The following is a 23,918-nucleotide window of genomic DNA, read 5'->3' on the forward strand; positions in this document are numbered from 1 at the left end:
GTAACTTGGGAATAGGTCTGCGGGCTTGTTTGGAGGCAGACAAGGGGAAAGGAGGGAAATAAAATGAGTGGAGCAGATCTGACCCCCTCCCCCAGCCCTAATTCACTAGTGGCTAGTGGTCAGCGATGGTGGGAGATGTAATCCCACAGCATCTGGAAGACCACAGCTTCATTGCCTCCAAGGACTGTGGGCCAAATTCAGGGTGGATATGTCGATTCTTCTTTTTCCCCGTTCTTAAATCCCAAATTGGGAATTATTAAGAAGGGCTAGTGGGGGACATGATAACAGTCTTCCACTATTTGAGGGGCTGCCACAAAGAAGAGGGGGTCAGCTTATTTTCCAAAGCACCAGAAGACAAGAAACCACGGATGGGCAGTAATCAAGGAGAGAAGCAACCTGGAATGAAGGAGAAATTCCTTGACGGTGACCGGTGGAACGACTTGCCTCCAGACATAGGGGGTGGGGTGCTTCATCGCTCGAGGTTTTTAAGAAGAGACTGGACAGTCATTTGTCTGAAGTAGGATCTCCTGCCTGAGCAGGGGGCTGGACTAGAAGACCTCCAAGGTCCGTCCCAGCTCTATTCTGATAAATTATTTTAAGTTACGGCTGGAGCAGATAGCTGGACTTCCATCAGGCAATACCGTTTAAAAGATTTAAGTGAAAAGTGAAGAGTAAAAATGCTAAAGTAGAAGGTAAAAATGGAGAGCATAAACCCGGAACTGCTCACCTGTTGCCCTCTTAAGCTCCGCCCCAAATTTTGGGCTTAGGAGATGACCTGGCGGAAGTGACCACTGCTTTTGAAACAAGTCCCTCCCCCCAAATCCTGCCTGGCATGGAGTTGCTTTTGTGCCGGTCTTAGCAAAAGAACGCAAGTACAGGTACCGTAGTTCTCAATGTACGACCACAGTTGAGCCCAAAATGTATTGTTAAGCAAGACATTGGTTAAGTGGGTTTTTGCCCCCTTTTACGACCTTTCTAGCCACCGTCGATAAGTGAAATACTGCAGATGTTAAATTAGTAACATGAATTGGGCTTCCCCTGTTGACTTTTGCTTGTCAGAAAGTGGTAAAAGGGGATCACGTGACTCAGGGACGCTGCGACCGTCATAAATAAGTTGCCAAGCGGCCAAATTTTGATCAGGGATGCTGCAACGGTCGTAAGTGTGAAAAAAACGGTCGTAAGTCGATTTTTTCAGTCCTGTCGTAACTTTGAACAGTCACTAAGCAAACTTTTGCAAGTGGAGGACCACCTATACAGCAGAGGACCCCATCCTTTGGGGCATCAGGGACCGGTTACGTGGAGAAAGATTTTGCTACGGACCAGAGTGCGTGTTTTTTGTGTGCTGCCTGCATCCCGCGGATGGGGCTTTGCTTGTTTGTGCAGACCGGTTGCTGGCATGCCGTGGCCCGGTGCTGGTCCACGGACCGGGGTTGGAGACCCCTGCTATAGAGGCAGACCTTGACTTGTGTCCACCACGGAACCCAAAATTAAAGTGAGCTTTGCTCCACTTTACAGTTAAGTGGGATCACTGGAGTTGTTGAGCTGGTAACTTAACAACTGCAGTTGGTTTGAGGACTTCCTGTGAAGCAGGCATGCCAACCACACGGGCACAGCACGCACGCCCCGGCCCCATAAGGGCAAAACATGTCACAATACAGCCCACAATGCAATCGTGTTTGACACCCCCGCTGTAGAGTTAGAACGGAGCCCTCCAGTTAAACCCCAGAAGTTGGGACGGGCCCTGCATTTTTTGGGGGGGGGGCATCCAAAGGGCGCCAGAGTTCACGGGGAATTCTCCGCTTGCACCGACAAGCGGACCCAGGAGACGGGGTCACCAGTTGCAGGGCAGATGTGAATCAGGGCTGACACAGCTCTGATTCCACAGCCGTTTTCGGTTGCTGGTCAGGGAGCATGACAATTTCTGACTCACAAAAACTTCTGCTTCAGGCTGTGTTGCTTCATCCTTCAGGGGAACGTACAGGTCAATGTACAATCAAGCCAGTTTTGGCAGGCAGCCGTGCCTCGTTTTGCGACCTATTTTCCCCCGCCGTCGTTCAGCAGATCGCTGCGAATCTTGCGGCTGTAGAGCCAATCTTGACTTTTGCTGGCCGGAAGCCGGCCGGAAAGGGTTACTAATGGAGATCCCTTGATCCCAGGACGGTGCAACGGTCCTAAATACGTTCCAGGGGCCAAATGGATCCTAACTAGACAAAAGGGATCTGGGTGATCTGTTGGGGTTTTTTTTTTTTGCACAGGCTCAACAGATTTGATGACCCGAAGCAAGGGATGTGTGGGTGTGTGTATCAAACTTCATGGCTTTTAAGGCTTGTGGACTTCAAACTCCCAGAATTCCCCAGCCAGGATAGTTGCCAAGGTAGGGAATTCTGGGAGTTGAAGTCCACAAATCTGAAAATCACCAAGTTTGGAGCAATGGCCCGGAGCAATGATAATCTTCATTCTTGTCCCTTTCTTTCCTGTTTCCAACCAGCATCACCCTCCCAATTTGGGGAGGGGCTGCAGCAGAAGCAACCTAAACCCCAGAGCTGCCCCCCCCGTGGCATTTGGGAAACGAGTGGGGGGGATACAATTATGTCATTGGGCATTGCATAGCTGAGAGCTGACGTCTGCCTCCAAAGGAATGCAGCGTACGAGGGGGCTGGTACTTCTTTTGTTTTTAGTTTTTAATTCTCTTTCCCGTTATTTCTCCTCCCCATCTGCCTTCAGCCAAAAGAGAGAGAAAAAATAAAGTAGATTTAGCAGACTTTTAAAGCTGTCCCCCCCCCCTCCAAACTTTTAGAAAAGCGGGATTTATGGTGCTAATTTTTGCTGGGAAAGAAACGTTTCTTCGAGACACAGGATTAAGAGTGGATGACCCGGCGCTTGGGGAAGGGGGTGGCGGTTTTTGAACTCGTTTCCTGTCTTCCCAAATTTGGTTTTGTCTTGCAAGTGACGTGCATCCCGAAGGGATGGAGGAGGAGGCCGGAGCTGCCCTCAGGGAAAGGAGAGAGAGATTTCCTTGTGAGGATTCAGCTGGCTCGGTGTCCTGTTTGCAAAACGCATTTCTTTTTCCTTTTTTTTATATATGTATATATAATTATTAAAATATAAAATACAAAGAAAAATGAGAATAACGGAAAAGCAGGGGAGGAAAAAGGGAAGAGGGAAAAAGTGTAGGGTAAAAAAGGAAAAGAATGGACTATTTTTAGTGCAGTAAAATAATAACAAGCAATCTCAACTTTTTACTTTAGCATAGTAATGTGTACTAGCCATGTGCATACCCACAGGCCTATCTAATCCGCAGAACCCAAAATCAGAAGTTTCATATATATATATTTTCCCACCTCCAGCACAAAGTCCAGAAGCGGTTTCCCAGTAGAAACAAAATTAAGTCAAGTTATTTTAATTATAGCAAACAATTTAACCATCTCTGCTAACTCCCATCAGCTTTTGCAACCGGTCATCCATGGTGGGAATTTAAAAAAAATTCCATTTTTCTGGCATAGACGATTCCCTTTGTTGTGTGAGGCACTTCAATTGGCATTCACACAATCTGTCGGGCTTCCGTTCTGGCTTTGTGTGTAGGTCACACACTCAGGAAATGGTTTAGCCATGACCCACAGACACAGCCAAAAACTGAGGGGGTGCCCCTTTCTTTTGTCCGACCCATGAAAGGCCCCCAAATTGGTAAATCTGATAAGTCTTCAGCCATTTGAGAGCTGGTGGCTAATTTATGGATTGGAAAGGAGACCACCAGGAATTCCTTTGGGGAAGGGAACCATTTTATTCTGGCAAATAAACACACAAGTGCACATTATTCAGATAGACCCTGGGATTTAAGCTTGACTCAAAAAAGACGTTTTTTCTTTTTTTAAAAAAAGATCTGGATTAAAAATAGAATTAGAACCAAATGAGAAGTTGGAAGGCGCGCGTGTGTTTGTGTGTGTGTGTGTGTAAGGGAGGGGTTTGTGCTAGAGATGAAAAAGAACCAGCCTCTCTAGAAGTTATTGAACACACAATACCTTGACTTACAACTATTTGTTTAGTGACTGAGGTTAAGTCACCGAAAAAAGTGACTTACGATCACTGTTCACACTTACGACCGTTGCAGAATCCCCAGGGTCACGTGATCAAAATTCAGACACCTGGCAACTGACCCGTATTTACTACGGTCGCAGTGTCCCGGCATCACATGATCCCCTTTTGCGACCACCTGACAAGCCAAGTGGCGGGGGGGGGGAAGCCAAGTTCACTTTTAAATGTTACTCACTTAACAAGCCATGATTAACTTAACAAGGGTGGCAAGGAAGGTCGTAAAATGGGTCAAAAACTCCATTGACAACAGCTCAACAGCAGAAAATTTGGGGCGTAATTGTGGATGAGGATTACTTGTCGTAGGGTTGGGAAGGGACCCTGGAGGTCTTCTAGCCCAACCCCCTGCTCAAGCAGGAGACCCCGTAGCATTCCGGACAAATGGCTGTCCAGTCTCTTGGGGAGCACTGAAAGGATCCCTGGGCAGAGAGTGGAGCCACATTGTCTCCCCCGCCTTCCTGGCTAAAGGCAGATGTGTGTTGCAGATGTGGATGGGTGAAAATTCGCTGTCCCTGCAGAGGAAAAAAAAGGTACAAAAAACCTCTTTATCTCTAGTGAGGCAATTGTGGTTGCATCACTTCAGGCTAGAAAAAAAAACGGCTTAGGCTGGGTCAGGGACGCAACATCCTGCCTCGTTTTGAAGAATCCCAGGCATTTGAGCCGAATTGTGCAACCTTGCGGACTAGAAGATTGAGGGGGGATGGGTCGGTTTGTCCAGAGAAAGCAAGAGCGGACGGGGAGGGCCCGTAAAGCTGTGCGTTGAGCTTTGGGCGGGGGTGGTGGTGGTGGTGGAGGGTCAGCCCCCCCCTTCCAGATGTGGTTGACCCACGCCTTGGCCCAACTCCCCAAGAATAAGGAACTCTTTCCCCCCCCAGCGTGGGGGATGCTGGGAATTGTAGTGCAGCCACGAGTTTAACGGAATGACAAAAAGAGTTGGAAGGGACCTCGGAGGTCTTCTAGCCCAACCCCTTGCTCAGGCAGGAAAGCCTTGAAAAGGGGGGTCCCATCAGGGCAATTCTCCCTTGGCACGGGAATGGGGACCCCGGTTCAAATCCCTCCCTTCCTCCAGAAAAAGCGCCGCTCCAAATTGGGCTCGCCTGCGGCTGACTCCGGAGTAAGGCTCTTATTCCGGAGTAGAGCTTTTACACACACACACACCCAAAGACGCCGGACGCTGCTCAAGAGCGACTCCGAATTGCCTCTTTGCGCCTTTAAGGCCTCTCCCAGTTCTTCCCCTGGAGTTTCTCTTCTTCTTTCCCACTTTTTTTTTTTCTCTCTTTTCCCTTTTCCTGCCCCCGGGGGAGGCGTCGCCACCTCCCCTCGGAGGAGCGCTGACATCAGCCTTAAAAGCCAGCGCCGGGCGTGGGAGGCGAGCGTAAGGCGCGGCTTTGCTTGGCTTCATCCGGCGGCGCTCGCAGCCACTCTCCGCGGAGGAACGGTAAGTCGGGGGGAAAGGGGGACCCCCAGGTGATCTCGGACAGGGGGGGAACCCCGCCTGAAAGACGCCCCCAGCCTGGGGGGGTGGGTGGGGGTTTCTTCTCCTCCACGTGGAGCGGCCAGCGGGAGTCTCCCCCTCCGCACGTGGCTTTGCGAAGCGCCTGGGCTGGCCGCGTGGATGATCTCTAGGGTTCCCACGCCCTTCTCGCCTTCCTAGATGTCCCGTCCTTTCTTCACTCCCCCCCACCACCACCCTGCTCCTTTCCGTTTCTCTTTTCCCTCCCGTTTGTGTTTTGGCTTTTTTTTTTCTCCTGGAACGTCGCCTTCTCTTGGGGCTGCGACTCCCATTTGGGCTGAGAAAGGATGATGAGCTTTGTAGTCCTGGGAATTCGGGCGGGTCTTCTTTGGCCCTGATCTTCTGGATCCCCAAGTTGGCAAAGAAAAGCCGAGTTTGGAAGTTGGCTAAAACTGGGCTGCGCTTCTCCTGGCGGCCACTAGGTGGCCAGGTACGGATGGGTTTTGGTGCCATCTGGTGGCTGTCTGGAGGTTTGCAGGCTTTTTTTGGGGTCACGGTTCTACAACTGTCTTTGACCCCCCACAAACTGCCCTTCCACAGCACCCCATCTTTATGGCTGATTTAGTATTTGGTGCAACCCCTAGCCAATGTTGGTTTGTGCCGTGAAAGGGTTGCCAAACAAGCTATAGTTGAGTTGAAATCCAGCTTTCCTTTTGAACTTTAAACGTTTTCTTTTAAAGAGAGTCAGCTAATTTTATACGTGTCCCTGGTCTTTGGGGGGGGGGTTAGGATCTGTGAGCTCCCCACCCAGATGTGTATTACTCCTAGCCTCCTTTCCCCCAAGGCTGGCCTTGTGGTTCATGAACATCTGTACAGCCCCCAGGCTTCCTCACCACCAATATAAATTGGTAACCATGGCGCTTCCAAGGCCTTCAAGATTATAATTATTTTTTTTAAAAAAATGTGAATAACGGTTCTATTTCGGTATCCCCCTCTTATATTTTCTGCTTGGCTGGCCTACGGACCAAAGAGGGTGGAACAGAATCTTGGCAACTTTTAAGACCTGTGGACTCCGACTCCCAGAATTCCCCAGCCAAGCCAAACCGGTTAGGGAATTCTGGGAGTTGAAGTCCACGGGGGTCTTAAAAGTTGGACTGACTTGCTATAGAGCAAAATAGTTTGTTTGCCAAGCTACAGACCAAAGGGGGATTTAGCAATGTGAGCGTAGGAACAGCCCCATAAACCAGGAAACGGGAGAAAGGAGAATGTGGTTTTGCTGGGCACTTGAGAAGGGTGAGAACGGAGTAATTCTCGTTATTTATGGCTTAATGGCCCCAATGCTGTTGCTGGACGTTTCTGGAAAGCAAAAAAAATTGGATCCTTTCCCAGGGCAGTTTTTCTCCCCCTTGTTTCTGGCTCTTTCCACCGAGACTCGTCCTCGGCTGATCTCCCTAGCAGAGTCTGGAATGAAAGGATGACGAAACCAGGTTTCGGCTAAAACTTGCTTGCGGGAAGAAAAGACTACGATGCTGACCTGCCGGCTTCTCTCTGCGGGGTCGAGAATCAAGGTGGTTGAAAGAAGAGACTGGGGATTGCCTGTCCCGGCCGGTGCGTCATTCATTGGGGCAACTCCCGGCTGGCTGGCTGGCTGGCTGCGGGTCAGCGATGCTTGGGGAGGGTGCAGTCCTGCCCTGCAGGGTCGTCGTGGCGGTTGAGCTTTGGAACCTGAGACGGTGGAGGTGTATCCGTTTAATGGTTCTTTTTTCTCAACCCCCCCCCCCAATCATTTATTTATTTTAGTCAGAAAATTAAAACACAAGCTCCAAAGCAAAAGGAGATTTTGCAGAAACGGAACAAAGTTAGACATTTAAAAATGGGCGTTAGAAAAGACAAAAGACAAACACACAACACACACACACACACACTGTCCCCCGGAGTTGAATACTGATACGTATACAGGTAGCCCTCGACTTAACGACCACATTTGAGCCCAACGTTTCCGTCGCTAAGCGAGACAAGTGATTTTTTTGGGGGGGCCCCGTTTTAACAACCTTTCTTGCCACATCTGAATCGCTGCCGTTGTGACGTCAGTCACACCGTTGTGAAGTGAGTCTGGCTTTCCCCCACTGGCTTTGAGTGTCAGGAGGTCGCAAAAGGGGGAAAATCGCAAAGTTAAATTTTATTGCCCGTTTTATGGTTTGGAGAGGATCTGCTCATGGCAAACCTGCCTTATCGGCTAGCAAAAATTCTCAATTTCGGCCTCCAGTTTCTCCACAGGGCCTGTTTTCGAAGGAAGCTGAGCTGCTCCGTACGAGCCTTTTTTGAGCTGGACAAAATTGCCATCTTGTGGCAGGGAGTTCCACAGCTGGAGCTGCACCCAGTAGGAAGAAAAACCTGAATCTGCCACCTGGGCTTCCAATATTACAGGCCGAGAAAGATTTTCTGCTTTTTTTTTTCCCTACACCCTGCATAATAGGATATTGGGGGAAGCCAAATTTGCTTAACTGATTCATTTAATGACCGCTAACAATAACAACTATAACAATAACGGCATTTACAGCTAGACCCAGACTTACAATCCTTCATTTAGTAATGGTAATAATAATAATAATAATAATAATAATAATAATAATAATAATAATAATAATAATAATAATAAAGTTGGAAGGGACCTTGGAGGTCATCTAGTCCAACCCCCTGCTCAGGCAGGGAACCCTAGACCATTTCAGACAAATGGCTGTCCAGTCTCTGTTCGAGGTTGCAATGGCACGGGAAAAAAGTGACTTATAGCCATTTTTCACACTTAATGACCGTTGCAGCATCCCCATGGTCACGTGACTTACATTCGGATGCTTGGCAGCTGGCTCGTATTTATGACAGTTATGAGTCACGTGATCCCCTTTTCTGACAAGCAAAATCAATGGGGAAGCCAGATTCACTTAACCAGGAAAGTCGTAAAAAGGGGCCAATTTCACTCAACAAATCTCTCGCTGAACAACATAAATTTGGGGCTCGCTTGCGGTCGTTAAGGACACCCTTTATTTCTCTCTTAGTGGCCCTGTTCTTTTTTTTTTTTTTCCACGCACAAAGGAGTTCCTTAGTTACTGCAGCAGCTTGGAGAGCAAAATAACACAACTTTTGATCCTCAAAAGGCATAACTCATTTTTTGCTGACACACAATGGCCGGGATCAGAGTCCTTCCAGTAGAGAATAGGCTTCAATAAAGTCCGGAGTTGATTTAAATAAATAGGTGCCTGTTGTGCAGACTTCAAAAATAACACAAAATGAAATGAAGGAATTTCTTTCTTCCCCCCCTCCTTCCTTCCCTTTGGGGAGTGTGTTGAGGCTGATTTAGCAGTTGAATTTTCGAGCAATCTGTTAAAACTCTGATTTGCTTAATTGTGGCTTACTGGTTGTGCACGTTGTGCTAAGACTGGCCAGTCTTCCCCTCCCTTTTTATAATCGCGGCCGGGTTGTGTAAAGCAAAGTTGGACGTTAGGCCCATATGGATCAGAAGCAGGCAGCCCTTGAGTTGCAGCTACAACAGGGAGCAATACCTCCCCTGCTAAGTGAGGCAGTTGCTAAATGACTTTACAACCTTTTTGGCATTGGTTAAGCGAAACCCTGCGGTTGTTAAGCGAATCACGCAGTCCTTAAGCGAATCACGCATTGACTTAGCTTGTCAGAAGCCGGCTGGAAGGTCATGGATGGGTGGTCATGTGACCCCAGGATGCTGCGACCGTCCTGAATGCATGCACCCAAATTTTGATCCCATTACCGTTGGGATCCTGGAACGGTCGTAAGTGTGAGGACCAGTTGGAAATCACTTTGTTCAGTAACGTCGAACAGTCGCTAAACGAGTGGCTGAAAGTCGAGGATTTTATTCCGTGTGGGAAGCCACTGCAGTGGAACCACTGCCGAATTGCACACGGCCCTTGTAGGCGGCTGGGCGTCAGACGGCGTAGCTTGCATTCCCATAATGCCCTGGAGCGATGCCCCATCAGCAAAAGGCATTATGGGAAATTTCAAGCAATAGCTTTCCTGCCACAACAGAAGAGATTTTTATTCTATTTTATCTACCTACCTCTTAAATTGCCGTATTTGATTCTAATTTCATTTTAAAAATGTATCTGATCCCCATTTCATTTTAAACTGTATTTCGTTTCTATTTTATCCTGAATTATATTTTAACTAATTCCATTCTAAATTGTTTTTACTGCATTTTAGTATAACCTGTGTTTGGAACCCTGAAACCTTCATATGGCCCACGGGCTAATCAATAAAGATAATAATAATAATTATAATAATAATTATAATTATAACATTGGAAGGGACCTTGGAGGTCATCTAGTCCATCTAGAAGAGACCAGGATCGGCAGAAATATTCCTGCAGGATTAAGGGTGCTATAGCTACCATTTGAGGAGTCTGTACTGGTAGCCCTCGACTTATAAGAGTTCATTTAGCGACCGTTCCAAGTTACAACCGCACTGAAAAAAGTGACTTTTTCCACTATTACAACCGTTGCAGCGTCCCTGGGGTCACGTGATCAAAATACAGACTCTTGGCCTCTTGATTCCACTGTGGCGAGCATGGTCATAAAACAGGGCAAAATTCACTTAACTGTCTCGCTTAATGACAGAAATGTTGGGCTCCATTGTGGTCGTGAGCCGAGGACTACCTGGACCGTATCTTCCTTTCTAAGTCTCGAAAAGAGATCTGAGCCAGCTTTCTTAGCTCCTGTTGAGGCCGTACGCAGGAATCCTGAACTGATTTTTTTCCCCCGTTGTTGACCCACAATAGGTGTGTCGCCAGCTTTTGTTTGTCTTCTGCATTTTTGCATCACTGCGGCTAGAAGGCAGGGCGGTGGCTGAGTAAACAGGATCACTTTCTAAGGTCAATGGTGTTTTTTTTTCCCCTTCCTAAGTGTATAATAAAATGGTCGCTCACTACCTCAGGAGTCTTCAAACTCAGCCCTTTTATGACTTGTGGACTTCAACTCCCAGAATTCCTCAGCCAGGCAGAGGAATTCTGGGAGTTGAAGTCCACAAGTCATCAAAGGGCCAAGTTTGAAGACCCCCTGCTTTCTCTTTACCTCATTTTTCTAGCCAATAATAAAAGGTATCCCATGTTCTAAAACAGGGGTCTTCAAACTTGGCCCTTTGATGACTCGTGGACTTCAACTCCCAGAATTCCTCAGGTGACTGTTCGAAGTTACAACGGCTCTTGTTAAGTGAGGCACGTGCGAAGTGACTTTTGCTCCATTTTATGACCTTCCTCGCCAAAATTAAGTAAATCCCTGCAGTTAGTAAGTTAGTGACCCGGTTGTTAAGTGAATCCTGGCCTCCCCCACTGAATTTGCTTGTCGGAAGGTCGCACAAGGGGGGTCACGTGACCCCGGGAGACGCAGCGACCGTCATAAATATGAATCAGTTGCCAAGCCTCTGAATTTTGATCACGGGACCATGAGGTCGTAAGTGTGAAAAACAGTGATAAGTCAGTCGCTCTTTTCAGTGCCGTTGTAACTTTGGACGGTCGCTAAATGAACTGTTGTAAGTCGAGGACTCTCTGGATTTGTGATGGTTGGCCTGTCTCTGGGGAATTCTGGGAGTCGAAGTCCACCCATCTGAAGGTTGTTGAGGTTGGGAAAAATTGGATCAGTAAAGCAAAACAATAGAGCAGAAATGCTTGGGGGGCTTGGGGGGGGCTTGGGGGGCAGGTGGGGGGCAAGATTGCTAGATTTGTCTCTTTCCAGGCATGGAAGGGTTTATTCCCCCCCAAAGGTGTGGCTTCTTTTAAATCTTTGAGCTGCCAGGCTGAGAAAACTGGGTGTGGGTTTAATCCTTCCTGCTTCCTTATCTGTGGCAAGGTGGGAATTTATATTCTGAGTGTGTGTATGTGTGTGTATGTGTGTGCCAACTCAGCTCTGCTGGCAGCAGAAGGGACAGTAGGGCAGGCAGGCAGGGTTCCCCGTTGCATCAAGCCTAGTTTGCTGGCCTGTTTTGTTTCCCAACATGCCCAAGGAGGTGGCGTTCACACCGCCTCCTGCGTGCTTTCACAAATGGGTTAAAAGCCACAATTACTGCTCTTCCCAAATTTCCATTGCTAAACCAGACCAGGTTGTTAAGTGAGTTTTGCCCCCTTTTTGCCACCTCTCTTGCCACAGTTTAAGGCGGGGGGGTGGGGGTGTCTTCAAACTTGGCAACTTTTAAGACTTGTAGACTTCAACTCCCAGAATCCCTTAGCCAGCCACAATTCTTAAAAGTTGCCCTGGTTTAAGGGGATCCCTGCAGTTAGTAACTTGATTGTTAAGTGAATCTGGCTCCCCCCCCCCCCCCCCGTTGACTCTGCTTGTCAGAAGGTCGCAAAAGGAGATCATGTGACCCCCCCGGGGACTCTGCGACCGTCATAAATATGAGTCAGTTGTCAAGCGTCTGAATTTTGATCACGTGACCCTGGGGATGCTGCAACGGTCGTAAGTGTGAAAACCGGTCCTAAGTCATTTTTTCAGTGCCGGTTGTAACTTCGAACAGTCACTAAACAAACGGTTGTAAGTCAAGGATTACTTACTTGTCGTTTCCTCCCTGTGACAAAGCAAAGCCAAACTAAAGACGGAAGGTATGCAGGCAGTACACAAGCACCCTCAACTTACGACGATTCATTTAGCAACCGTTCAAACTTACAACAGCACTTAAAGAAGGATAGATCCTCACCTTGCTGACCATCCATCGCACCATTTCTGGGGTTTGGTTTTTTTTTGCATCCCAAAATTTTGCCTTTTTTTTTTCTTTATTATTTTTTTTTTTTTTGCAAAATCCAAAGTTTTGCATCGCCAAATTGCAGGATCCCCACTTCGATAAAATAACTGCGGTTGGATTAAAATAAGGTTTCTGCCAAGTTAGGTTTCGCTGAACTTCTTTTTTGCAGTGGAACCTCCCAGCTTAGGCCGGGGGGGTGGGGGGGTGGGGATCAAGCCGATGGAAAAGTTATTTGCAACTATGGCCTCCCTCTGAACTTCCCCCCCTCCCCAAAGTATCTCTCCGGCTAGCGAAACGGAAATTGGTAGCTGGACCTGGCCCGTTTTGCCTTCCGAAAAGCCTGCAAAAAATAATAATAATAAAAATGGAAAAATAAACCTCGTTGCTACAACAATGCTTTGTGTATATATATATATACAGTATACATATATAAAAAAAAACCACAGGAAGTTTCTCTCCAAGCGCTGTGGCTTCTGACTTACACATCGCTCTGCTCCACTCCTTCCTGTCCCTGTTAAATAAGAACTGTGCCCGCGGTGTGGTTTTGGGGTGTTAACCAAGATCAGCTCCCTTATTTTATTTTATTTTTCGCCCCCTCCGTATATTGCCACATTTTGAACCTTCCTCGTTAACAGCTACCAAAAAGCCTGCAGTACAGTTCTGTTCTTGGGCATGTTTTCGCCCATTAATTATCTACCACGCCCTAAATGAGAATCTAGCAATCGTCAAACTTCCTTCCTGGCTGTTTGTGAATTTGCTCGGCTTTGGCTAAGCCCTGAATGCTGGTTGCGGTGTTTCTGGGGAAGCTGGCTGGTGTGGGATTAGCTAACCAGTATGGGGAAAATTTCCTTAATTGAGGGCAATCAAGTAGTGAAGGGTGCAAAAAAAGAGGTTTCCTCTCAAATTGCAGAATGAAACTCTTTTCTGAGCCCATTTGAACCTTAAAATGAAATGGCTGAATTGCTTGAGGTTTGTTTATTTTCAACCTTTGCTGCCTTCCAAAAAGCTGATTTTTTTTCCCCAAGGGGGGGGGCTTATACTATTAGCTACTCCCAGCCAGCTTTCCGATGTTGTCTGCAGGTGGGCACCTGGCTTCTTTTCATTTTTGCTTCACCGTGGTGGGGTGTGAAGTTAGGGCATCGTGGCTTGTTCAGAAACCAGGATTGAGGCAGGGTGCATAAGCCTAGGATGCCTCTTCTTTCCGAGAAAGTTTGATGTACATTGAAGAGAAATAATAATTATTCTATTGGGCAGCTACACCGTCTCACCACGCCTGTAGAGTTCATCCTCGAATTACATCGATCCGTTTAGCGCACAGCATTGGGAGGGGGGGAAAGTGACTTGTGACTGCTCCTCACTTTTATGGCCGTTGCAGCAGCGTCCCCCGTGGTCACATGATCAGAACCTGGGTGCTTGGAAACAAGCATGTATTTAAGACGGTTGCCGCATCCCGGGGTCACGTGATCGCCGTTTGGGACCTTCCCAGCCAGCTACCCACAAGCAAAGTCAAGGAGGGGAAGATGGATTTGTTTAATGACCATGGGATTCACTTAACAACCGCGGGTGATTTGCCTGACAGCCGTGGCAAAAGTTGTAAAAACAATCAGGCGTGACTCGCTTAAGAAGCGCCTCGCTTGAGCCGTGGTCAAGAACGCAGCATTGCCGGCTAAACTCTGCCCGCTGCCAGCAGTTCGATCCTGACCAGCTCAAGGTTGACTCAGCCTTCCGTCTTTCCGAAGTCGGTAAAGTGAGGACCCAGGTTGTTGGGGGCAAGAGGCTGACTCTGTAAACCGCTCAGAGAGGGCTGTAAAGCGCTGTAAAGTGGTATACAAGTCTAAGTCCGATTGCTATTTTCCTTCCTTCCTTCCCAGTGCTTAGAATGTAGCATTAAAGGCTAACTCTGCCCACAGCCAGGGGTTCGATCCTGACCGGCTCCAGGTTGACTCAGCCTTCCGTCCTTCCGAGGTCCGTAAAATGAGAACTCAGATTGTTGGGGGCAAGAGGCTGACTCTGTAAACCGCGTAGAGAGGGCTGTAAAGAACTAGGTGTCATGTGTCTGATTAACGAAACACTTAAAGCAAGAATATACAGTATTTGCAGCGTTGACACTAGGAAGCAGTATATAAGTCTTAACAGCTATAGCCCTTCCTTCCCTTCCTTCCTCCCTCCCTCCCTCCCCATTCCTCTTCCTTCCTTCCTTCCTTCCTTCCTTCCCTCCCTCCCAGTAGTTAGAATGCAGTATTGCAGGCTAACTCTGCCCACAGCCAGCGGTTCGATCCTGACCGGCTCCAGGTTGACTCCAGGTCCGTAAAATGAGGACCCAGATTATTGGGTGGCCATAGGCTGACTCTGTAAACCGCTTAGTGACGGCTGGAAAGCACTGTGCAGCGGCATATAAGTGCTGTCGCCATTGCTTAGCAATGGGGATGCTAATTCGAACCGTGGTCGTATTGTCACTTCTCGAAAATGCAGGGATCTATAAGCACTTTTTGCGACACTTTCCTGCCTTCTGATATTCCTCGGCTTTGAGCAGCCTAATAAACCATTTGCAGAGATTTTTTTCTCTCTCTCTCTCCAAAACATGGAAGGGCCGTTTTGACGCACAGAAGCCAAACAAGATGGTGGCTTAGTTCCAGGTGATTTCCAAGCTTCAGACCGATGCCAAAGCACCAGCTTTGAGCGGTAAAGTCTAGTTTGCATAACAGTCATAATGTGGTTAGTATCTGTGCCGGGCCCAAAAAAAAAAAAAGATTTTTCTTTTTTTCCCGATTTATGCAAAATCGAGGTTTTTCTCCAGGAACGCTGTGGTCTGGGTTGCACCCTGCTGGAGCCCCTATCTCTGGTTTTTAAACCACAATTCAAAACCAAACCAGAGCCCATTGTGGATTCACCCAGTGGAGGATTGCCGTCAAAGTCAGGTATACTGCGGCTGTGCGTGGAGGCTTGGCTTACGTCTGTCAACAGTCAGCAGGGGGGGGGGACTCAGGAGCAGTGGATTAGCTTTTCAGCAACAACAACAGCAGCAGCAGCAGCTAGCAGTTGTGATCTCTCACCTCCGAGGCTTGCACACAAACAAACACACACACAAACATCCTGTTTTGCACACTGCTCCCTTTCTGCTTGAGTTGAGTTCCCCCCCCAGCCTCCACTCTGCTCATAACTCTCAGTGGCCGGAGTTTCCTGTTCACGTTTTTAAGTTCTGCTTCTGGGCTTATTCCTCTTTTTGTGTCTCTGTGTGTTGTTGTTGTTGTCATTGTTGTTTTTGCTTTAGGACTGAGTCTCTTTGTTGCAGAGATTTTTCTGCTGGGGTATTCAGATCGGGACAAAACGGGCAGCTTAGCAACCTAAATCTAAACCTACATTGAGAGTTTCTGCACGGGAGACAAATTTCTTGTGTGTCTAATCGCATTTGACCAAATAAAGTCTGGTCTTATTCTATTTCTATGATTTCTAATTCGATTCTTCTAGAGCCACCCCGCCTCCTCCTCTTCCTCCCCCCCCCCAGGAAGCTGACATTTTCTAAGATTCAGTGTCAATTCGCTTCTAACTTCCTTCGCATTGACCTGGGTCTGTTCGGCATCCGCAAGGCCTCTGCATTTTATTCTCGTTGCAGAATCAAACCTTGAAGCCATCTTGTTCCTCCAACACACAACATGGCTTGCTCTGTTTTCTTTTCCCACCGTGGGCGTTGCGGCCCAATGAAATGGGCCATAAAGCTTAGTCACAAGCGCACTAAGCCAACATAAAACAAAAAAAAAAGAAACGAGGGTTAACAGCAAGGAAACTTTGCCTGCTGTGTGAATGTGCTTGCTAGATCTTCCACTGACTTGAGTGTAGCAGGTTCGCTATACTGGATCTTGCTCGGTAAACCATCATTAAGCAAACCATGGCTTCCTAGGACTTGCATAGCCAACGCTCCAGGGGCTGCCACAGAGAAGGGGGGGGTCATCTTATTCTCCAAAGCACTAGAGGGCAGGACAAAAAATAGAATAGAGCTGGAAGGGATCTTGGAGGTCTTCTAGTCCAGCCCCCTGCTCGAACAGGGGAACTATACCATTTCAGACAGGTGACTGTCTAGTCTCCTCTTGAAAACCTCCAGTGATGGAGCGCCCACAATTTCTGGTGGCCAGCTGTTCCACTGGTTAGCTGTCCTCACTGTTAGGAAGTCCCTCCTTCATTCCAGGTTAACGGATGGAAACTTCCAACCCAGAATTCAGGAGAAATTTCCCGACCATGAGAACAAGGAGTGGAACGACTTGCCTCCAGAAGTTTTGTTCAAGTATTTTTTCAACAACAACAACAAAAAAAAAAAAAAAAAAAACAGACTGCACAACCATTTGATCGGGAAGGTATAATAAGGTCTCCTGCCATGAGCAACGGGTTGGACTAGAAGACCTCTGAGGCCCCTTCCAGGCTAACGATTCGGTGTTCTCGTAATTCAGCTACCGCCTAGTAGTTTGATCCTGGTTTGAAAGGGGAGAAAGACAGAATCTTTTTCAGGATATTAAAAAGACAGATCGGCCAGGCTTTTCTTAACGCCAGAAAGTGGACGCTTTGTAGCTGGAGCCTCCCCGGCTTAGGCGAGGAACAAAGAGCGGAGTGTTGTCTGGGAAAGGGACAATGGATGCCGGCGGGTGGTCTCCCTAGGCCCCCTGAGGAGGGGGATGGGGGGGAGTTGGAAAGTTGGCAAGATGATGGGAACTGACCTGTATATAAATATATATAATAAAAAATCCACTGTGCATCCTGGCCAGAGGAATTAGCCTCGTCCGTCCCTTACATATTTCCCTTTCCCTTGAACGCAGAATTTTAGGGTGGCCCGTCCTGTTTCTCCCCCCCCCTTGGTTTGCTTGGAGGGATTCCTTAAAAATTCTCTCTTTTTTTCCAATTCTGGGACTTAAAAAGTCCACGCAATTGAAAGTTGGCCAGTTTGACAAAACCTTGCTCTTGTTTGTTTCGGTCCCCTCTTGATTGTTTTTACAAATAGTGCAAAATGGTGAACATGCCCATACCTACATGCTCTTCCTGTTTTCTTCACAAAAACAACCCTGTGAGGTGGGTTGGGATGTGAGGGAGGGACTGGCCCAAAAGTCACCCAGCTGTTTTTCATGCCTAAGGCGGGACCAGAACTCGCCGTCTCCTGGTGATTGGCCCAAAGTCACCCAATTGGCTTTCATGCCTAAGGCAGGACTAGAACTCGCCATCTCCTGGTGATTGGTCCAAAGTCACTCAACTGTTTTTCATGCCTAAGGCGGCACCAGAACTCACCATCTCCTGGTGATTGGCCCAAAGTCATCCAATTGGCTTTCATGCCTAAGGCAGGACTAGAACTCGCCGTCTCCTGGTGATTGGTCCAAAGTCACCCAGCTGGCTTTCAGGCCTAAGGCGGCACCAGAACTCACCATCTCCTGGTGATTGCCCAATGTCATCCAATTGGCTTTCATGCCTAAGGCAGGACTAGAACTCGGCGTCTCCTGGTGATTGGTCCAAAGTCACTCAGCTGTTTTTCACGCCTAAGGCGGGACTAGAACTCGCCGTCTCCTGGTGATTGGCCCAAAGTCACCCAGCCAGTTTACGTGGCTAAGGCTATTAGCTCTGTTTTCTGCCTGCCTCCCGCTATCCTTCACCTCCACTTGGATGGGGACGTCCGGGAAAAACGTTGGAAAAATTCCCACGGCCTGATCTTCTTGATCAGGGGCTGCAAAATGGGGTAGACCAGGGGTCTTCAAACTTGGCCCTTTGATGACTTGTGGACTTCAACCCCCAGAATTCCTCAGCCAGGCACACCTGCCTGGCTGAGGAATTCTGGGAGCTGAAGCCCACAAGTCATCAAAGGGCCAAGTTTGAAGACCCCTGGGCTAGACGCTCCTTCTGGTGGGAAATCCACCCATGGAGAGAGGGGGGGAGAGGTAAGTTTCAGACTTTGGACCCACCCAGCTACCCACTCAGTCTAAGAAAGATTTTCTGCCCCCACCCCCCCACAATGTTTTCTTTTATAAAAAAAGAAAAGATAATTAGACAAAGCATTTCTGCATTTAGGTTGCTTCCCCACCCTTTGAGAAATGGCTTTTCCGTTTATCAGATTTGGAATTGGATACAGAGGGAAACTTAAAACAAAGCCACAATGATGTAAGAATTGGACTGAGAAAGGATGGAGGGGATGAGAGGAGATATTAGCAGGTATTCCCTCCAGCCACAGAAGAATATCTTTAATTTACCCCAGGGAAGCGCCTTCCATTATAAGGCTGAGGTAACCCATTAGACCTGCCCTGCCTTTCAGCCTTGGCATCTCTTGGGGGGGGGGAGAATAGGGGGGGGCAAAGGCAATTGGGGTGTGCCTGGTCCCTGAGGGACTCTTTCCCCCCCCCCCAACTGTTTGTAAAATGGGCAAATGAGAAATCTCAGAATTTCGGTGGTTCAGTCTTCAATCCGAATAGAGCTGGAAGGGACTTTGGAGGTCTTCTAGTCCAGCCGTCTCTGCTCAGGCAGGAGGCCCTATACCATTTCAGACAAGTGACTGTTCCAGTCTCTTCTTAAAGACACCCCCTCCAGTGATGGAGCACCCACAACTTCCGGTTCCTCTGGTTAACTGTTCTCACTGTCGGGAAATTTCTCCAGAATAACACAGTTGAAAGGGACCTTGGAGGTCTTCTAGTCCAACCCCCTGCTCAAGCAGGAAACCCTACACCATTTCAGACAGATGGCTGTCCAGTCTCTTCTTAAAAGCCCCCAGTGATGGAGCACCCACAACTTCTGGTGGCAAGTGGTTCCACTGGTTAATTGTCCTCACTGTCAGGAAGTTTCTCCTCAATTCCAGGTTGCTTCTCTCCTGGATTAGTTTCCATCCCTTGTTTCTCGCCTTCTGGTGCTTTGGAGAATAGGTGGACCCCCCCCTCTTCTTTGTGGCAGCCCCTCAAATACTGGAGCACTGCTATCATGTCCCCCTTCTTTTCTCTACACTGGCCATACCCAAATCCTGCAACCGTTCTTCGTATGTTTCAGTCTCCAGGCCTTTAATCCTCTTTGTTGCTCTTCTCTGCCCTTTTTCCAAAATCTCAACATTTATTTTTCAAAAACACAAAAAGGGTTATAAAATTGGGTGAGTCACACTTAACAACTGTCTTGCTTGGCAGTGGGAAAACTGGGGCTCAATTGTCGTAAGTCGAGGGCTACCTGTACTATTGACTCACATTTCTGAGGAATTCTGGGAGTTGAAGTCCACCCATCTTAAAGCATGCTGGCTGGGGAATTCTGGGAATTGATCCTGGCTGAGGAATTCTGGGAGTTGAAGTCCACCCCTCTTAAAGCATGCTGGCTGGGGAATTCTGGGAGTTGATCCTGGCTGAGGAATTCTGGGAGTTGAAGTCCACCCCTCTTAAAGCATGCTGGCTGGGGAATTCTGGGAGTTGATTCTGGCTGAGGAATTCTGGGAGTTGAAGTCCACCCATCGTAAAGCAGGTGGGCGCAACCCAGGAGATGATCATGGCTTGGATAAGAGAAGAAGAGTTTGTGATGGGGGGGGTGGAGGGCTAGAAGTGAGTCAGAGGATCCGGTTTCAAGTCTCCTCGGAGGGTTTGCCCCACCCTGATGAGTAAGAGAGGTGGAGTGTTGCCAGGCCTGCCCAGATTGGAATCCAGAACAAAGCGCTTTTCACCAGCTTTGGTGGAAGTGTTTTCCTTAATCCCCTTGGCTCCTGATGCCAGTCTGGATGGTGTCAGAAAAATGACGCTGAGCACGTACAGAGAGCTATGCTCACTCGATGGATTTCCTGCTACTGTGCTTAAATTGCACATCCAGACGGGTGGTTGAGACCCAGAATATTTTCTGAGACAAACCAGCTTTCCTTGACCCAGGTTTCTTCAGCCACGGACCGTGATCAGCGGAAGACTGAGGGGCCATTTGCCCCGCGGCAAGCTTTGTTTTGCACCTTTGATTTTTCGTTGCCATGCTTTGATTTACCTCAGGAATGTCCATGCTTGACAACTTGGAGATTTGTGAACTTCGATTCTCATAATTCCCTATCCAGCGTGGGTGTCGATCTGGAAGTAGAGTCTAATCTTGAAGCATGTTGGCTGTGGAATTCTGGGAGTTGATCCTGGCTGAGGAATTCTGGGAGTTGAAGTCCACCCATCTTAAAGCATGCTGGCTGGGAGTTAATCCTGGCTGAGGAATTCTGGGAGTTGAAGTCTACCCATCTTAAAGCATGCTGGCTGGGGAATTCTGGGAATTGATCCTGGCTGAGGAATTCTGGGAGTTGAAGTCCACCCATCTTAAAGCATGCTGGCTGGGGGATTCTGGGAGTTGAAGCCCACCCCTCTTAAAGCATGCTGGCTGGGGAATTCTGGGAGTTGATCCTGGCTGGAGAATTCTGGGAGTTGAAGTCCACCCATCCTGAAGTTGCTGAGGTTGAAAAACACTGCCTTGGGCCTTAATAAATGCTGGGATATCCAGCCATTTAATCCTAAAATTGTCTTCCTATCTCCCAGATTAAGTTTTTGGAAATCCATCACCCACACACCTTAGCGTCATGGCGAACCGAGGCCCTGCTTACGGACTCAGTCGGGAGGTTCAGCAAAAGATCGACCGGCAGTACGATCCTGAGCTTGAACAGATTCTGATCCAGTGGATCAAGGCCCAGGTTGGGCCAAACAGCGGGGAGCCTGAGCCAGGCAAAGACAATTTCCAGAAATGGCTGAAAGACGGCACGGTGAGGAATTATTATTTTGTTTTGCCATATTGCCTCTTATTTTTCTCCTCTGCCAGTTCTCCCTGTATTGGATAAAAACAGAACTGGCTGTCAAAAACTATTTCAGAGGGTGTTTTGGTCAAATCCATGGTGGGGTTGGTGAAAGAAAGGAAGATTAAATCAAAAGAGGTGCATTAAGGAAGCCACCCACGTTGGGAAAAATGTGAGGCCTAAAAGGAAGAATTTGCATGAAAAGAAAAAGTTTGAACAGCTCTTGTTAAATTAGTTATCTACTCCAGATGTGGATGCAAATATAAATAGTTTGAAACTCTCTTGTGGGCTCTTTAAAATAAATCCATTAAAAAAAAAAAGCTAGGCTCCTATATGGAAGCATTAGTTCAGGCCATAAAGCAGAGCAGATTTTTAGAGCCATTCGTTTTTTTTACTAAGGGCTAGCAACCTATTCCTCGATATTTAAAAAACAAAATCACCATTTGGCTGATCATTTAGTAGGTCATTTTACAGATCCATGCTTTTCTAATAGGGACTAGCAACATGCTCCTTGACATTTAGACACAAAATCATCAGCTGACCGATCATTTAGTAAAGACGAATAGAGATTTTTAGATGTATGTTTTTCTAATAGGGACTAGCAACTTGTTCCTTGACATTTAGACACAAAATCATCAGCTGACCGATCATTTAGTAAAGAAGAATAGAGATTTTTAGATGTATGTTTTTCTAATAGGGACTAGCAACTTGTTCCTTGACATTTAGACACAAAATCACCCTTTGACCCATCTTTTTGTAAAGCTTTATGGCAGAGACCTCAAATCTGCTTTATATCACCCCAGAGTATTGTGCATCGGATTTTTTTGGCTCAAGGAGACCAACTCCATCTTGGTTTTGACCCTTGAACGATAAGCTAAGACAATCGGCCACGGAAACGGGGCTGGCCAAAAGACCAACGTTAAATGTATGATGCTTCCTGTTCTCATTAGGTGCTCTGCCAGCTGATCAACAGCCTCTATCCCAAGGGCCAGGGGCCTGTGGCCAAGATCCAGTCTTCCAGCATGGCCTTCAAACAAATGGAGCAGATTTCTCAGTTCTTACGCGCAGCGGAGAAGTACGGCATCCTGGCTTCGGACATTTTCCAAACCGTAGATTTGTGGGAAGGTATGTTTCAAAAGGAAAGGGCAGAGGCCATCAAGCATTGGCGCTTCTAGCAACTAGCTGGGTAATAATAATAATAAAGTTGGAAGGGACCTTGGAGGTCATCTAGTTCAACCCGCTGCTCAGGCAGGAAACCCTATACCATTTCAGACAAATGGCTGTCCAGTCTCTTCTTAAAAACTTCCAGTGTTGGAGCATTCACAGCTTCTGGAGGCAGGTTGTTCCACTGGTTAATTGTTCTAACTGTCAGAAAATTCCTCCTTAGTTCTAGGTTGCTTCTCTCCTTGATTAGTTTCCATCCGTTGCTTCTTGTCCTGCCTTCAGGCGCTTTGGAGAATAGCTTGACTCCCTCTTCTTTGGGGCAGCCCCTGAGATATTGGAACCCTGCTATCCTGTCCCCCCTCGTCCTTCTCTTCGTTAAACTAGATATACCCAATTCCAGCAACCGTTCCTTGGGTATCTTTATTTTGCAAATTCTTCTCTCTCTCTCTCTTTTTCTTTTTTTTGACATTTAGTGGGACGAGACAGCCTGTTAAAAACCAGCCCATTTGCTCAGCTTTCTGTCAGTTGCCTACTGCCAAATTTCTACCCAAACTCATTTTTGTAGCATTAAATCTTGTTGATACTCACTGTCCAAAAACTACCAGTTTGTTTTCAAAAGGTATCTGATTTTAGTGAATGTTTTTAAAGCTACAAGACTATTTGGTTTTTATGTTGCCACACTTGGGGGGAAAGGAAGCTCTCGTTTTGTTTTTAAGGGATGGCTACAAATTGTTTTCCTTTTCCTTCCAACTGGAAATTTCAGAACCCTTTCTGACTTCTCTCCACTCACAGGGAAGAACATGGCCTGCGTCCAGAGGACCTTGATGAACCTGGGGGGGTTGGCAGTCTCCAAAGAGGACGGCTTCTTCGCGGGAGACCCCAACTGGTTCCCCAAGTAAGTGGGCTTGCAAACCAGGCTTGGCAATGGATTGAAAGCCCAGCCGGGGCAGCAAGGGTCTGCCTGGGTATTTATGATTTCTGTTTTATTAAGAAAATTGATATGGCTGCCTCGACTCAGGATGACTCTAAGCCAGGGGTAGGCAACCTTGGCCCTTTTATGACTCGTGGACTTCAACTCCCAGAATTCCTGAACCAGCCTGGCTCAGCTTGGAAACCTCTCCCTTTCCCCTCAGCGTTGCTGACTCAGGAATTCTGGGAGTTGAAGTTCACCAGTCATGAGGGGGCCAAAGTTTTCCCCATGCTGGCTCAGGAATTCTGGGAGTTGAAGTTCACCAGTCATGAGGGGGCCAAAGTTTTCCCCATGCTGGCTCAGGAATTCTGGGAGTTGAAGTCCACGAGTCATGAAGGGGCCAAGGTTGCCTACCCCTGCTCTAGGCGGCTTGTAGAATTAACAGCCCAGTAAAACTTTCCCTTCTGGAAACAACAATCACACCAGCACACAAAGGGTGCTCTATTCCCCTGGGGTCCCCCAGACCCGTTGACAGAACCGGGCCTTCAGGGCCTTGTGAGAGAGTGTCAAAGTGTCAAAGTGTCAAAGTGGAAGCCAATCTTATTTCTGCAGGGATCTCCCCTCCTTCCGCCGCGCCCTAAAGACATGGCTTTTCCAACAAGCGGGTCTGGCCTAGGGAATTTTAGCGGGGTTTTTTAGGGGATTTTTAAGGACAATTTTAATGATCGGCCTGTTTAAATATTTCTTTTTAATTCGGCTTTTAATTATTGTATTTGTATTGTAGTTTTTATGAGGCTGTTAGCCGCCCT

The 23,918-nt window shown here is 47.6% G+C and overlaps 1 protein-coding gene across 1 annotated transcript in view; it reads left to right on the plus strand.

Moving 5' to 3' along the window:
* The first annotated feature begins 5,428 nt into the window (after positions 1–5,428).
* TAGLN2 (transgelin 2) overlaps positions 5,429–23,918 on the plus strand; it is a 20,604-nt gene continuing 2,114 nt past the window's right edge. Inside the window, exons 1-4 of the mRNA XM_015823469.1 lie at positions 5,429–5,527; positions 20,785–21,005; positions 21,986–22,160; positions 22,992–23,094. Coding sequence (XP_015678955.1) covers positions 20,826–21,005; positions 21,986–22,160; positions 22,992–23,094 — 458 coding nt within the window. The 5' untranslated portion in view covers positions 5,429–5,527; positions 20,785–20,825. The remainder of the gene's footprint in view (positions 5,528–20,784; positions 21,006–21,985; positions 22,161–22,991; positions 23,095–23,918) is intronic.

Source organism: Protobothrops mucrosquamatus, unplaced genomic scaffold (genome assembly GCF_001527695.2).
Source record: "Protobothrops mucrosquamatus isolate PMUCROS unplaced genomic scaffold, P.Mucros_1.0 scaffold1879, whole genome shotgun sequence".
Taxonomy (NCBI): domain Eukaryota; kingdom Metazoa; phylum Chordata; class Lepidosauria; order Squamata; family Viperidae; genus Protobothrops; species Protobothrops mucrosquamatus.